The sequence below is a fragment of the Rana temporaria genome, chromosome 3 (genome assembly GCF_905171775.1).
Source record: "Rana temporaria chromosome 3, aRanTem1.1, whole genome shotgun sequence".
NCBI lineage: Eukaryota > Metazoa > Chordata > Amphibia > Anura > Ranidae > Rana > Rana temporaria.
The window spans coordinates 210,650,618-210,665,519 of NC_053491.1; the positions used below are offsets into that span (position 1 = coordinate 210,650,618).

General features: G+C 40.9%; 1 protein-coding gene across 12 annotated transcripts in view; it reads left to right on the forward strand.

Moving 5' to 3' along the window:
- PPFIA2 (PTPRF interacting protein alpha 2) overlaps nt 1-14,902 on the forward strand; it is a 480,721-nt gene that overhangs the window by 412,138 nt on the left and 53,681 nt on the right. For all 12 annotated transcript variants that reach the window (XM_040344191.1, XM_040344192.1, XM_040344193.1 and 9 more), the window contains 4 exons: nt 268-330; nt 2,407-2,436; nt 4,391-4,566; nt 10,662-10,759. In XM_040344191.1, coding sequence (XP_040200125.1) covers nt 268-330; nt 2,407-2,436; nt 4,391-4,566; nt 10,662-10,759 — 367 coding nt within the window. The remainder of the gene's footprint in view (nt 1-267; nt 331-2,406; nt 2,437-4,390; nt 4,567-10,661; nt 10,760-14,902) is intronic.

A 14,902-nucleotide genomic window follows, 5' to 3' on the forward strand; every position in this document is an offset into this window, starting at 1 on the left:
TTGTGTAGTACACCTATAGAATGGAGCTAAGTTTTACTCTGTTATTCAGCAAACATTCTTCAATCATAAGTATATGAAAATGGGCTTTATTTCTGTATTTACAATATAGCTCGTTGGGGGATCTTGGGACATCTATGACGCAGAGGCATTTAGCATATCTGCTGACTGTGATGTTATTACACTGTTAACAGTGGTGCTGACTTTCTTCTTTAATGCTGCTTACCTGACGTGGATCTGAACCTGCTCTATCATGGGCCCTCTCATTAGCCGTCTGGTAATGTATGGGTTACCCATGAGGAAATGGAGACTCTAACAGCTCCTGCCAAAGCGGTAAGTCTTTAACCACATTAATTTACAATGTCAGTCATACAAATTCAAATACATTTGAGTAGCTTCTAGTATAACCAGGGTTTTACAAGCCTATAATTACCTATGTTGCACATGTACAGTTTTTAAAGGAGGTGGCATCATGAAAGGAACTAACATCATTGCTATTTCTCATGTGTATATGTGTAGATGGACAGCCCCTGCACAGAAAAGATTTAAAAAAAAAAAAAAAAAAAACATTGAATGTCCATTAATCAGATTCTACCTTAGTTTTTGTGTACACATTTGCATATAAACCAAAAATTAAATGTCACCTCTTTTTTATTAAAGAAATATAGTATAATATACACTATATCAGTGTACAGTATGTATGTACTGGAGAAATGCATGTATTTTTTTAAAATACTAATCCAGATTACACACTAAAATTGTTTGAGAAGAACTCGCTCATCCATGTCTTTATGGACCTTGCTTTGTGCACTGGTAAAAATAATTTGGTGGAGGGGGGATTTTGGTGTGGGTTTGGGCTTGGCCCCTTAGTTCAAGGAAAGGGAACTCTTATGGTGTCAGCATACCAAGACATTTTGGACAATTTCATGCTCCCAAATTTGTGGGAACTGTTTGGGGATGGCCTCTTCCTGTTCCAACATGACTGCACACCAGTGCACAAACAAGGTCCATAAAGACATGGATGAGCGAGTTTGGGGTGGAGGAACTTGACTGGTCTGCACAGAGTTCTGACCTCAACCCGATAGAACACCTTTGGGATGAATCAGAGCATAGACTGCGAGCCAGACCTTCCCGTTCACATCAGTACTTGACCTCACAAATGCACTTCTGGAAGAATGGTCAAACATTCCCATAGACACACTCCTAAACCTTGTGGACAGCCTTCCCAGAAGAGTTAAATCTGTTATAGCTGCAAAGGTTGGGCCAACTCAATATTGAACCCTACGGACTAAGACTTTGATGCCATTAAAGTTCATATGCATGTAAAGGCAGGTGTCCCAATACTTTTGTTTGGTAATATGGTGTGTGTGTATATATATATATATATATATATATATATATATATATAATGTTTTAAGACATAGCTAACATTTGTTTATCACAGCAATACTATTAGCTCAGACAGTTAGGCCTTGATAAGACCATGATCTGCCTGCAATGGTTACTGTGCTTTGTGTACAGTCATTGTTCTTTACACTTTTTTTTAAGCAAGCTTAAAAGAAGAAGTCCAGCCTGAGCTTGTTTGGCTGGGCTTCTCCAAAGGGTCACAGGAGTGCAATTCGTTTTGCACTCCTGTGACCCGTTTTCATGTCACTGACGTCACTGGAATCAGTCCAGGCAGCGCATCATCCCGACTTAGGAAGTCTTGATCTGCCAGCTGCCTGGACTGATGGCAGTCTCAGCCACTCGGCGAGAGGCTGAGACGGCAGCTCCACGCCCCTCCACAGCTCAGCGCTCCAGTGAGCATGGAGGAGCAGAGCTGCTGATTGACAGGCAGCAGCTCCCCACTTGAGGAGATGAGAGAACTGAGTCATCGGCGGTGTTCGGTGGCTCGGTTCTCAGTGAAGAGGCGGCGAAGGACAAATGCAGCATCAGTGAAACATCGGTCTGATACCACCTAAGTAAGTATGAATCTACACAAAAAAAAACATACTTCTCTTTTAAGGGCTTATTTACAATGTGCTAAGGCAGCCCTTTGAAATGAAGGGGCTTGAAATGCATCCCAGCAAGCAGAAACTTGGAAACTTTTTGAGTAGCGCAGCCCAACGTACTTCCACAGGCTGTGGTGCATCCCCTTTGGGTGCTGGGGTGCATTGGAGTACCAATTCAAAATGAATAGCACTGTAAAACAGTAACCAAAGTTACATGTGTTACCACGATAAGTTAGAGCAAATTGCTCCTAAAGAAAAGCAATATACAGCAACCACTACATTAGGCAAGAAAATATAAAATCATGCATTTATGCGCTAAATATTACAAACTTTCTTTTATGTGGAATTAAATTTGTTTACTGATCTGTTCTTATTTTTGTATGTGTTTTCATGTTCATTTTTCCTGTTGATCATGCAGAAAGAGTCGGAAGAAGGTAGCTGGGCACAGGTATGAACATTATTGTTGCATATTTAGATTTCTACAAAAAAGGATCAGACACTGAGGGCTATATTTAATGACAGATCAGGATGATTTTGAAAAGTATATGTAGCTTGTTCTTTTGTTCATGATTTTAATCATTTCAAACATGAGCATTAAAGTCCATTGATTTATTTTAATCTTCATATAGTTCTAGGTCAATGTTTTTTCCTGACATACTTTTACTAACTCATATGCCCAGTACACACGTGCAGGATTTCCGATGGGAAAAGTTCCTGTCGGAAATTCCGAGGGGAAAGCCGAGAACCTGCTCGGGCAGTCTTTACCCCTACACATGGCCGGTTTTCCCGACAGGAAAACTGGGATGAAGCTTTGGCCAGGAATCCCGGCCGTGTGTATGCTCCATCACAGTTTTCCCATAGGAAAATTGCCAAAAAACGCCGGGCAAAAGTCCGCCGGTTTTCCCGGTGGGAAAAAAGACAACTGGTTCTCTTTTTTTTGTCCGGAGGTTTTTGGGCAGTTTTCCCGTCGGAAAATTGCAAGGAGCATACACAAGGCCAGGATTCCCGGCCAAAAGCTCTCCTCACAGTTTTCCCGTCGGGAAAACTGATCGTGTGTATGAGGCAATACAACTCCACTCCTCCTTCCAGTGGTCATTTTTCTCCATCCACTCACTGGCTCCAAATTTTTTCTAGCTGAAACTGTCACTCAACCTATTCCTTGCTATCCCAACTACACTGATTGAAAATCAGGAGTACAACCAAAACCAACCAATCAAGACCAGAAGATCATAAAATATTAAAATTATAAAGTAAACTTGATCATGACAACTAAAATGGTTCCAAGAAAATAACAATATGTATATTTCATAGGAATATTAGCTATGCAACTAAAAGAAAACAAAATATTTTAGAGGATGCATGGGACAGTGTGATTCTCATATTGCCAGGCTGTGTTCCGCCTGCGTTTCCAAAATTATTAGACAATGGAATATTTTGTTTTATAAACCCAGGTTGGTGTTTCTCAAATTACGTTATCTGAGACCTGCTTAGATAGCATGTTAGTGGTCATGATCCTGTTTGGCTATGTATAGGGTTGATTTACTTTACTTTACTTTTTTTCAGTTTAAACATGGAGGTCAGGTGCCACCATTACTGATGGTATTACCTGTGGTCACACCTAATTAGGGGGCAACCACATTGTAGTAGTAATCCATGCACTTTGAGGACATTTACGGTTAGATTTACTATTTGATTGTGTGCATATTAATGAGGGTTTTATCTCCCTTGTTTGTTTTAATTTACACAGATATTGCATTTGAGTATTTATGTGGATACTTTATTCAGACATTTACATTGAAGGCTTGTTCAGCACTTCACAGTCATCATTAACTTTACTGCATTGGAGTAGGGCCGCATTTTTCTTTTGTTTGTTATTTTACTAGGTGTGGGCACACATTCTAATGCTGGCAGACACTTATTAGTCAAGATATTAGGGAGGTTTGCACGGTGGTCAATCAGTTACCCTGTTAAATTAGCCCCATAGTTTCTATCAAACTGTGTAGCCTTCCAGAAACAGGAGTTTTTATTTTGAGATCATGCAACACTTAAAATTCCATGAAGGTGATTATTATTAGTATTATTATTATTATTTTTTTTACAGCCTAGGGGGTCAATACTTATGCAGATAGCACTTTTAAAATATTTGCAAATTATTTGAGGAAACTAAATATTTTTTTTTCACTTCATTATTATTTACTACAATGTGTAGTTCAGCAACATCAAATCACAGATACATTCATGTTAATTCTGAACTGTAAAACCAAGAATAGTGGAAAAGACTATGTTGTGGGGAGCATGAATACTTATGTAAAACACTGTATAGCCTAATGCTTTCTATACTAAAAAAAAAGAGTTAACAATTCAGATGTGTATAATAATTTTCCATAAAATTTGCTTTTTAGACATTGGCATATGGAGATATGAATCATGAATGGATTGGTAATGAATGGCTGCCTAGTTTGGGCTTACCTCAATACAGAAGCTATTTCATGGAATGCCTGGTAGATGCAAGAATGTTGGATCATCTGACAAAGAAAGACCTGCGAGTGCACTTAAAAATGGTAGATAGCTTTCATAGGTAAGTGCTTTAAAACTGAGTGAAAGGTTAAAGCCTTAGGCCCTATTTCAGGCATTTTATTTTTATTTTTGGATTGAATGTGTGTTTTTTTTGTTACTGTTTGTGAACCCATAAGAGAGATTTTCTCTTACCTCCAGTTCCTGTGACAGATGTCCGATAAAAGGGAGAGCGCAGTATTTGCTAAGAAAAAAAACTCTGTTGCTATTTCTGCATTGCGTGCTAACCTTTAACTCCACCTTTTAGAAATAAATGTAATTTAAGCACATCATTGTGATTTAACCACTTGAGCACCAGCCTGTAATACCCTTTCATTTCCAGTTTATTTTCAGTGAAATTTGACCGACAAATACTTGGTCATGAAGCCGTGTATCCAAATAATTTTTTATCATTTTTTATCATTTTGTTTAGACTAAGCTTTCTTTTGGTGGCATTTGTTAAACGCTGGGTTTTTGCTTAATGTTTTTTGTTTGTTTTTTCATATAAAGGAAAAAGTACCATTAAAATGGTTCATTTACTTTGTTATAAAACATAACAAATACAAATGCCAGCAGGACAGTATGAGCACCCCTGAAATAACCCCTTTTTGGCCAAAAATTCTTAAAAAATATTTATAAATATGTTGGCATTGAGGTGGTTAAAACAGGGAGATTGGTAATGGTGCACTAGATACAACATATAATTTATGTACAGGTTATAAATGTCGGGAGGAGGTGGTGAGGGGGTTGCTGTACAGGTGACATAACATGGGAGGATGAGGATGAATGGGGTTAATGTGCAGAATTAGAAAGGTAAAGATACTAATATACAGGCTATATAGAGACAGGATGGAGAGGAGAAGTACAGGTGAAAAGGGGACGGGGACGGAGGGGTGAAAGGGTGAAAAAAAATCCCACAATAAAATTAATGAAATTAGCTGCTGCTAATCATTCATTAAGTCTTTGTTCATAATATTGTCTTTCCTATACTATCTCCATAGTGGGAGGAAGGGGAGGGCTTTTAAATGTAAAAAGTAGTATGATTGCATTTTGTGTCATCATGTACCACCATGACACAAAATCCTATAGCCACAGTTGATCCAGAGGAAGGCAAAAAAAAAAAAAAAACAATAACGCATGATCCAATTTGCCGGTCCACCCTATAGGCAATCAGATTTTCCCTGGATCAACTATACCTATAAATATTAGGTATTGTATATTATTCCACTCAAGTGGCAGGCATTATTATTATTATCTTTATTCAGGATTTATATAGCACCAGCAGTTTACGCTTTACAATATAAAGGGGGACAGTACAATTACAATACAGTTCAATACAGAGGGAATAGGAGGGACCTGCTCATGAAGCTTACAATCTAAAGGAAGGGGCAGGTGGCATAAAAGGTAATAGCTGTAGAGGATGATTGGATGGAGGGGACTGAAGTATAGTTTATAGGTGGAGGTGGGGTAGACTTCCCTGAATGAGTTTTTAAGGATCGCCTAAAGGCGGACAGGGTAGGGGCTGACCAGTCATACTGGGGTAGGGAGTTCCAGAAGATGGGAGTGGACAAGCAGTAGTGGTGGTAGTTAAGTGGTTAAAGCGGAGTTTCCCCCAAAAGTGGACCTTCTGCTCATATGTCTCCTCCCCCCTCTGGTGCCACATTTGGCACATTTTGGGGGGAGGGCGGAGCAGATACCTGTCTTTGAAAGGTACCCTATCCCCACTTCCGGAAAAGACTGGGCCGCATTACATCAGCAGCTCGGCTCCCTCCTCCTCCTTCCCCCGCCGCAGGGCCAGTAGGAGAGCGCATCGGTGCCTTGAGTGTCCGCAGTAGGGACCCAGTGTGAAGCCCTAATGCTTCACTACCAGGTTTCTTTACCAGCAATGGCGGCAGCAGCACCCGGAAGCTGATGGAAACATCAGCTGCAGTGCCGACATCACCAGACTACAGGACAGGCAAGTGTCCTATTATTAAAAATCAGCAGCTTCATTATTTGTAGCTGCTGGCTTTTAATTTGTATAAGGGTGGGCGGACCTCTGCTTGAATTCCTATCTATAGCTAAAAAAATATTTTTTGGGCTAGAGTGGGGAAGTGTTGCTCGGGGCCCTGTTGATGAGATTTTCACTTACTTCTTGCGGTAATGACATGTGCCAGGTCCAAAAAAAAAGTAGAAATTTCTAACAGGTACACAGCAATAAAATAAAGATAGATCCCCCATCGTTTTTTATTGTTCCATGTTGGGGATTTCCTTTATTTCCCAACATTAAACAACATTGTCACTGGGGCGTGAGGGGTAACCCCAATAAGACTTCAGAAGGCAACCTAAACTTGTCAGAGGTTCTAACCCTTTTCTACTGGCCAAACCTCTACCTAAAAAATGTTTTGGCTGAAGTTATACTTTTAATGCTATTGTGGTGTTACCTATTTTTTTATATTGTTAATTTGTGACTTCTTGTAGATTTCAAGTTACCAACAGGGAAGGTGATAAAATGCTGCTTAGAGCCATACAAGCTTTTAGAAGCCACGAAAGCCATACAAGCCACACACACCAAGGTGGCTGAAACACAGAGGGCAGTGGAATTACTGTTAAGGTCATATCAGTGCTGACAAGTCTCTGACATACGTGTTGAAGCAAGTCTTCAGATCACTGAGATGTAAAAAAATAAATAAGCAAATGGTGTTCAACCTTTTTCCTTTCCAAGTGCTGTAGTGATTTATCATGAATAGATGGCTGCATGACAAAATTGTAGATAATAGCATGTATCACCAGCACATCTTCTGTTCCTCTTCAAACTCTATTCAAGTGTTACAAAGCTGTAGCAACATTTCAGAGTTAAACACCTGGGCCCGGATTCAGAAAGAATAGTCTAAGTTGTAGACGGGCGTAGCGTATCTGAGATACGCTACGCCGCCGTAACTTAGGGCGCAAGTTCCGTATTCAGAAAGAACTTGCGCCCTACGTTACGGCGGCGTAGTGTAAATGTGTCGGCGTAAGCCCGCCTAATTCAAATTTGGCTGGTAGTGGGCGTGTTGTATGTTAATCTATCACAGTGTTTCTCAGGCCTCGTACACACGGCCGAGGAACTCGACGTGCCAAACACATCGAGTTCCTCGGCCAGTTCAGCACTGAAGCCGCCGAGGAGCTCGGCGGGACGAGAGCTCCCATAGAACAACGAGGAAATAGAGAACATGTTCTCTATTTCCTCGTCGAGCTCCTCGTCGGCTTCCTCGGCCGAAAGTGTACACACGACCAATTTCCTCGGCAGAATTCAGCCAGAAACTCGGTCGGAAGCTGAATTCTGCCGAGGAAACTGGTCGTGTGTACGGGGCCTCATTTCCAGTCCTCAGGCCCCCCCAACAGGTCAGGTTTTCAGGATTTCCATTTTTTTGCACAGGTGATTTGATCAGTTTCACTGCCTTAGTAATCACCACAGCCTTTTCATCTGAGGGAAATCCTGAAAACCTGACCTGTTGGGGGGGCCTGAGGACTGGAATTGAGAAACACTGATCTATCATGACCCCGCGTAATTGACGCTCTTTACGAACGGCGCATGCTCCAAATCACGTCGCAAATAGTCAATGCTTTCGACGTGAACGTAACTTATGCAAAGCCCTATTCGCAAACGTTTTAGTCAAACGACGTAAACGACGGAAAATTTTACGCTGTCCCGACATACATACTTAACATTGGCTATGCCTCATAGAGCAGGGGTAACTTTACGCCGGTCTGACGCCTTACGTAAACGACGCATATAGATACGCCGGGCGCAACTACGTTCGTGAATCGGCGTATCTACCTAAATCTACGGAAGCGCCACCTAGCGGCCAGCGTAAATATGCAACTAAGATACGACGGTGTAAGAGACTTACGCCGGCCGTATCTTAGTAAAAATCTGGCGTATATTGCTTTCTGAATACAGAAAGAAGAACTTATCAATCGATACGCCAACGTAAATTGTATCTGGATCCGGGCCCTGATATTTAGCTCCAAAAGGTTGCTATGTTCTTGTGACAAATAAATATAAATTGAATAGGAGCACAAAATCAAGTCAATAGTTTTCACCAATTTAGGCCAAGCAAAAGCATTTTGTTTACCAGCTAAACTTATGCTGGAGCTTCCATAATAAGGAAAGAGTTTGATGGGAGTTTTAATTGCCCACCAAACTGAGCCTTCAGTGACATTATTACCACGGGTTTTAGATGTGGTGTATACTATTTGGGCATATTCACATGGAGGATAAACAGGCACCTGTTTTAAGATTTCATATACTTTAGAATAGAAAAAAATGTTTAGATTGTAGTTACAATTTTCTAAAGACTAAAGTGTATTTAACCACCTCAATACCACACGCCGTCATATGACGTCCTGGTATTGAGGTGGGCATATCTGAATGATGCCTGCAGCTACAGCTAAAGATATCCTTCTTTTTAGCCGGCGATTCTGCGCACCATGAGAATGATCATAGCGGCAGTTCCGCTGCTTGATCGTTCTTATAGGCGGCGGGAGGGGACGTCCCCCCCTCCCGCCCCCATCCGGTGCTTCTCCAGGCTCTCCCGTGCCATCGGAGGCCCGGAGAATGAATCGGTCAGCGCTGGCTCATGACGATAGAGATTTCCAGTGACCAGATGGTCACCGGCCATCTCTGTGACCGCCGGAGACCCGAGCGTGCCATTATGATGCCACGCCCGGGTAAACAAAGCCGCAATCGCGGCTGTCGGCATGAAATTGGTGATTTTTTTTCATGATCTCATGCTTTCAAGCCTGGAGGAGAGATGCGGGGTCGTATTGACCCCACATCTCTCCATAAAGAGGACCTGTCACAGTGATTCCTATTACAAGGGATGTTTACATTCCTTGTAATAGGAATAAAAGTGATCAATTTTTTTAATTTTTTTTAAAAAGGTGTAAAAATAAAATATAATTAAGTAAAAAAAAAAAGTCCCCGGTAGCTCGAGCTCAGAAGCAAACACACACGTAAGTCCCACCCACATATGTAAACGCTGTTCAAACCACACATGTGAGGTATCGCTGTGTGTGTTAGAGCTTGTGCAACAATTCTAGCACTAGACCTCCTCTGTAACTCTAAAGAGGTAACCTGTAAAAAAAATTAAAGCGTCCCCTATGGAGATTTTTAAGTACCAAAGTTTGGCGCCATTCCATGAGTGTGCGCAATTTTAAAGTGTGACAAGTTAGGTATCTCGGCATAACATAATCTTTCACATTATACAAAAAATTGGGCTAATTGTACTTCATGTACTTTTCCCCAAAAAAAGGCATTTGAAAAATGATTGCAATGATCGCAAATACCGTGCGAGATAAAAAGTTTCAATGACCGCCACCTTATTCCCTAGGGTGTCTGCTAAAAATATATATAATGTTTGGGGGTCTGAGTAATTTTCTAGCAAAAAAAATGATGATACATGAAGGAGAGAAGTCCCAGAATAGGCTCGGTATTGAGGTGGTAAAACCATTTTTAGATCAGATAGATAAGGGAATTGTTAAGACCCCTGTTAGGCTTTTAACTCTTGGGGTGGATTAAACTGGAGATGAAACAGCAAGTGGTAGGAAATCCAAAAATGTACAGTTGAGAGAGGTTGAATCTCTCCAGCGGTGATACAAAACACAATAAAAACCTGACTGAGGACCTCACACCTAATGCCCCGTACACACGATCTGAAATTCCGACAGCAAAAGTCAGATTCTGACGGGAAATTCTGACCGTGTGTATGCTCCATCTGACTTTTGCTGTCGGAATTTCCACCAACAAAAGATTGAGAGCTGGTTCTCTAATTTTCCGACGGAAAAAAATCCTATTGGAAATCTGATCGTCTGTAGCAATTCCGACGCTCATGCTCGGAAACAATTTGATGCATGCTCGGAAGCAATGAACTTAATTTTCTCAGCTTGTCGTAGTGTTGTACGTCACCGTGTTCTTGATGGACAAAAGTTTTGAGAACTTGTGTGACCGTATGTATGCAAGCAAAGCTTGAGCGGAATTCCGTCGGAAAAATCATCCAAGGTTTTTACTTTATAAGAACATTTTGATTTTTACACTAAATCGTGTGTATTGTACCTAGAAATGTAACACTTCTAAAACCATTTTTTTTACATTTCCAGAACAAGTCTTCAGTACGGAATTATGTGCTTAAAAAAGTTGAATTATGACAGGAAAGAACTGGAGAGGAGAAGAGAAGTAAGCCAGCATGAAATAAAAGGTAATCTATGTATATTGTTTTAGGGAATGTCTGCAATAGTGAAGCATAGATTATCTCCAGTGTACTGCCTGTGTATATATCCCATATCAGAAATATTACACAGAATGTAATATTCACTAGGGTTGCATAACACTTTGCATATAGAGAAGGTTTTTAATGTAAGTAAACATATGGTGGTAAATGGACAAAAGACTAGGTTGGCAACTTATTACTTCTGCAGAGGCCTCTTAAGAAGCTCTGTATTAAGTTCTACTCATTAACTGATTTCCATGAATTTATCATTGCTAATGTTACTTATCAGTAAAGAAAGTAGGGGTAATTATATGATTTAGGACCTTCATTGAGTTTCAAAAAAATTATTTTTAACATAAAACAAAGATAACTGGGTAAGAATGTTATGAACAATATCCTCTGATAAGTATACCATTGCTGTTGCGGACTTACAATTTTGGGACCCTATCCAGTCAGTATTGGATCCCTAAACTAATAAGATATTAGTAAACTTACTGAACTGATTGAGGACAAGTTTTAATTTTTTTAGTGCAGGATAAGGAAAGGGATGGTTGGCACTCAGGATGACATCCCTTTCCTTATTGTGGTACATTGGAAGTGTCAGCAGCCTCAAGGTCTGAGCATCGGGCAGAGCTTTTATGAGGGAGGGTTGCAGCACCTATACACTAGTGCAGGAGTCTCCATACTTTCTAAACAAAGAGACAGTTTACTGTCCTTCAGGCTTTGGGGGGCCAGACTCTGGCCAGTGGAAGCACAAAATGTCCTAGTGTGGGAGCAAATGATACCTCATTGTTGATGTCAGTGTGAAGAATAATATGCCGTTGTTAGTGTCAGTGGCAGTAATTATGCCCCAGTGTTGGTGTCAGTGGGACGAATGGTACCCCATCATTAGTGTTGCTCACGAATATTCGCATTGCGAATATTCGACTCGAATATAGCATATTCGAGAAATCGCGCTATATTTCGAATTTCGCGGTGAATATTCGCAATTCCGAATATTCGCATTTTTTCAATTTGATTTTTAAAACAGATCACATCCTATCGACGTCTAAAAGCATTGCTGGTATGATTAGAGACCCTGGGCCGAGTAGCTAAGCTGAGGCGATCCTTTTTATGTTGCCAAATTGAAAAAAAAAAAATTGCGATTTTTCGCTATTGCGAATGCGAAAATGATTGCGAATTTTCGATAACTGTGGTAGGAGAACTCTGATTGTCTCTGATGCAAAAGGGGGGGGGCTTTGTGTATGTGTATGTTATGAATATTTGTATGTTTGATATTATTATTTTTTGTAAGAAGGAAAAAATTGCGCATACCTTAAAAAAAGGGGAGAATACAGCAGCAACTCAAAAATGTTATACAACATAAATTAATACAAGACAGAAAATGGAGTCGCTCTACAAGAATAAAAAATATGTCTAGTGACAAGACATGTGGGCAAATTATAAAATAAGCAAGCGCAAATAACTTGTGAAATACACAGTGAAACAAATATATAAAGAAATATAGTCCCAATAATAGAAAAATAATCTTTCATAAAAATGTCTTTGATATGTGAAGTGAAAAAAAGTCCAAAGCATGCAGCATGAACGTGTTCAATCTTCAAGGTGTTTGATTGACAAATGGCTGTGACAGATGGATAGAGTAAAGAATCACCACCAATGCAAAACACTTTTTATTTTCTATTGTAAAATATCAAGAATATTCTGAGCCAATCAGAGTGCTCCTTCCGCATTTCCCGAATATTCGCAATTATTTTGTATTGTAAAATATCAAGAATATTCTGAGCCAATCAGAGTGCTCCTTCCGCATTTGCCGAATATTCGCAATTATTTTGTATTGTAAAATATCAAGAATATTCTGAGCCAATCAGAGTGCTCCTTCTGCATTTGCCGAATATTCGCAATTATTTTGTATTGTAAAATATCAAGAATATTCTGAGCCAATCAGAGTGCTCCTTCCGCATTTGCCGAATATTCGCAATTATTTTGTATTGTAAAATATCACGAATATTCTGAGCCAATCAGAGTGCTCCTACAGCATTTGTCGAAATTGCGCAATAAATATCGCATTCGCATGTTGCGATATTTCGATAAAATATCACGAATATTCTGAGCCAATCAGAGTGCTCCTACCGCAGTTATCAAAAAATCGCAATTATTTTCGCATTCGCAATAGCGAAAAATCGCAATCATTTAATTTCGATAAAATATCACGAATATTCGAATTTAGCGAATATATCTCGAATATTCGAATATATATTCGAGATATATCGCGAAATCGAATATGGCATATTCTGCTCAACACTACCCATCATTTGTGTCAGTCGATTAAATAGTGAATGGAATAATGCCTCATTATTAATACAGAAGTGATCTCGTGCTTAAGAGTGATGTCACTACACATTTCAGGAGTAAAAATAGCAGAATTAGAACACAAAATCAGTCTATTTGCGGACGATGTGATCCTTTCAGTCACAGACCCTGAGCGCTCCCTCCCTGAGATCCAGAGGATGCTAGCCTGGTTTAGCGAGGTTTCCTTCTACAAAGCGAATGAAACCAAATCATACATGCTTGACCTAGGAATCGGAAAAATCTCTAAGAACCACATAACCAGCAATGTTCCATATGTATGGGCCAAAGATAGTATTACATATCTGGGGATTCAGCTAACTCCCACCACTAAGGCCTTATTCGCCACCAATTTCCTCCCGATTCGATCCAGATGGCAGGCGGATCTCGCCAGGCTGACATCCTTTGAGCTCTCATGGTCGGGCCGCTTGGCAGCATTTAAAATGCTCTACCTCCCGCAAATACTGTATCTGTTCAGGACACTTCCCATACCCATACCCCGTAAATACTTTACATCATTGCAAACGATACTGTCAAAATGTGTTTGGAAAGACAAAAAAGCTAGGTGTAGTCATGCCAGACTGGTGAAACACCGCTCAGCAGGAGGCATGGGGTATGTCGACTTCAGAGACTACTATTTAGCCTCTGTGTTAACACAAACTAAAGAATGGTTAGCCCCCGGCCCTCCCTCCACACTATGGGGAAAAATAGAAGAAGCTTCGGTCCCGCATCATAGTCTACCAGCCTGGCTATTTGCCACCGCACTGGGGGCGAAACCCCCCCCCCTTATGTCCCCTACCGTCTACGTGACCCTATCGGCCTGGTACCAACTCACACGCTCACTCACGACCCACGACATACAATCCACACTACCTATCCCAATAGAAACACTACAGATATTTATGGTGTCCACTTCCTACTCTCGCTGGAAGGCACTGGGGATAACCCATATCTCCGATCTGATAACAAGTAACGACATGAAGTCATTCCCAGTCCTTCAAACACAATTCCGCATCCCAGAATCTGACCAGTTCCTCTATCTCCGTACCCGACACTGTCTCCTCTCAGTAGCCACGTGGACTTGCTCTCTCCCTCAAAAAGCGTGGATCTATTACAGATCCCCTTCGGTCCACAAAAAGGGAATCTCAATCTTTTACACTCTGCTCGGCTCCAAAACCACGTTCACCAGCTGCAATGCAATAATTAAATGGGAAAAAGACCTAGGACAAGAATTTTCCTTGGCACAATGGGAAAAAGCAGGCCAATCCACGTACAAAGCCACGTGCTGTGCCACCCTGTGGGAACTGGCATTCAAACTGACCTACCGCTGGTATATTACCCCTGACAAAATCTCCAAATTCGACCCCACACGTGACAATACCTGTTGGAGGAAATGCGGCCTGAAGGGTGATCTACTACACACACTTTGGGGATGCCCGAAACTAGACCTCTATTGGACCTTAGTATTCAAACTCCTCAAGGACGTCACAAAGATGTCTTTGGACAGACAACCGGCCGTGGCGCTCCTTTCACTGAACATAGAACGTGTCCCTACCCCATCAAGGATGATCACAATGCATATCCTCTTGGCAGCACGCCTTAACATCACTAGAAAATGGAAAGATCCAGACCCTCCTACACTCAGTGACGTGGTACACACCACACATACCCATTTTATATATGAAACCACCCTAGCACTCCGCCACGGCAATAAGACACAAAACCTCAAGAAATGGCAACTATGGACTGACTGGGTAGGATCACCAGGACTAAACAAAACAC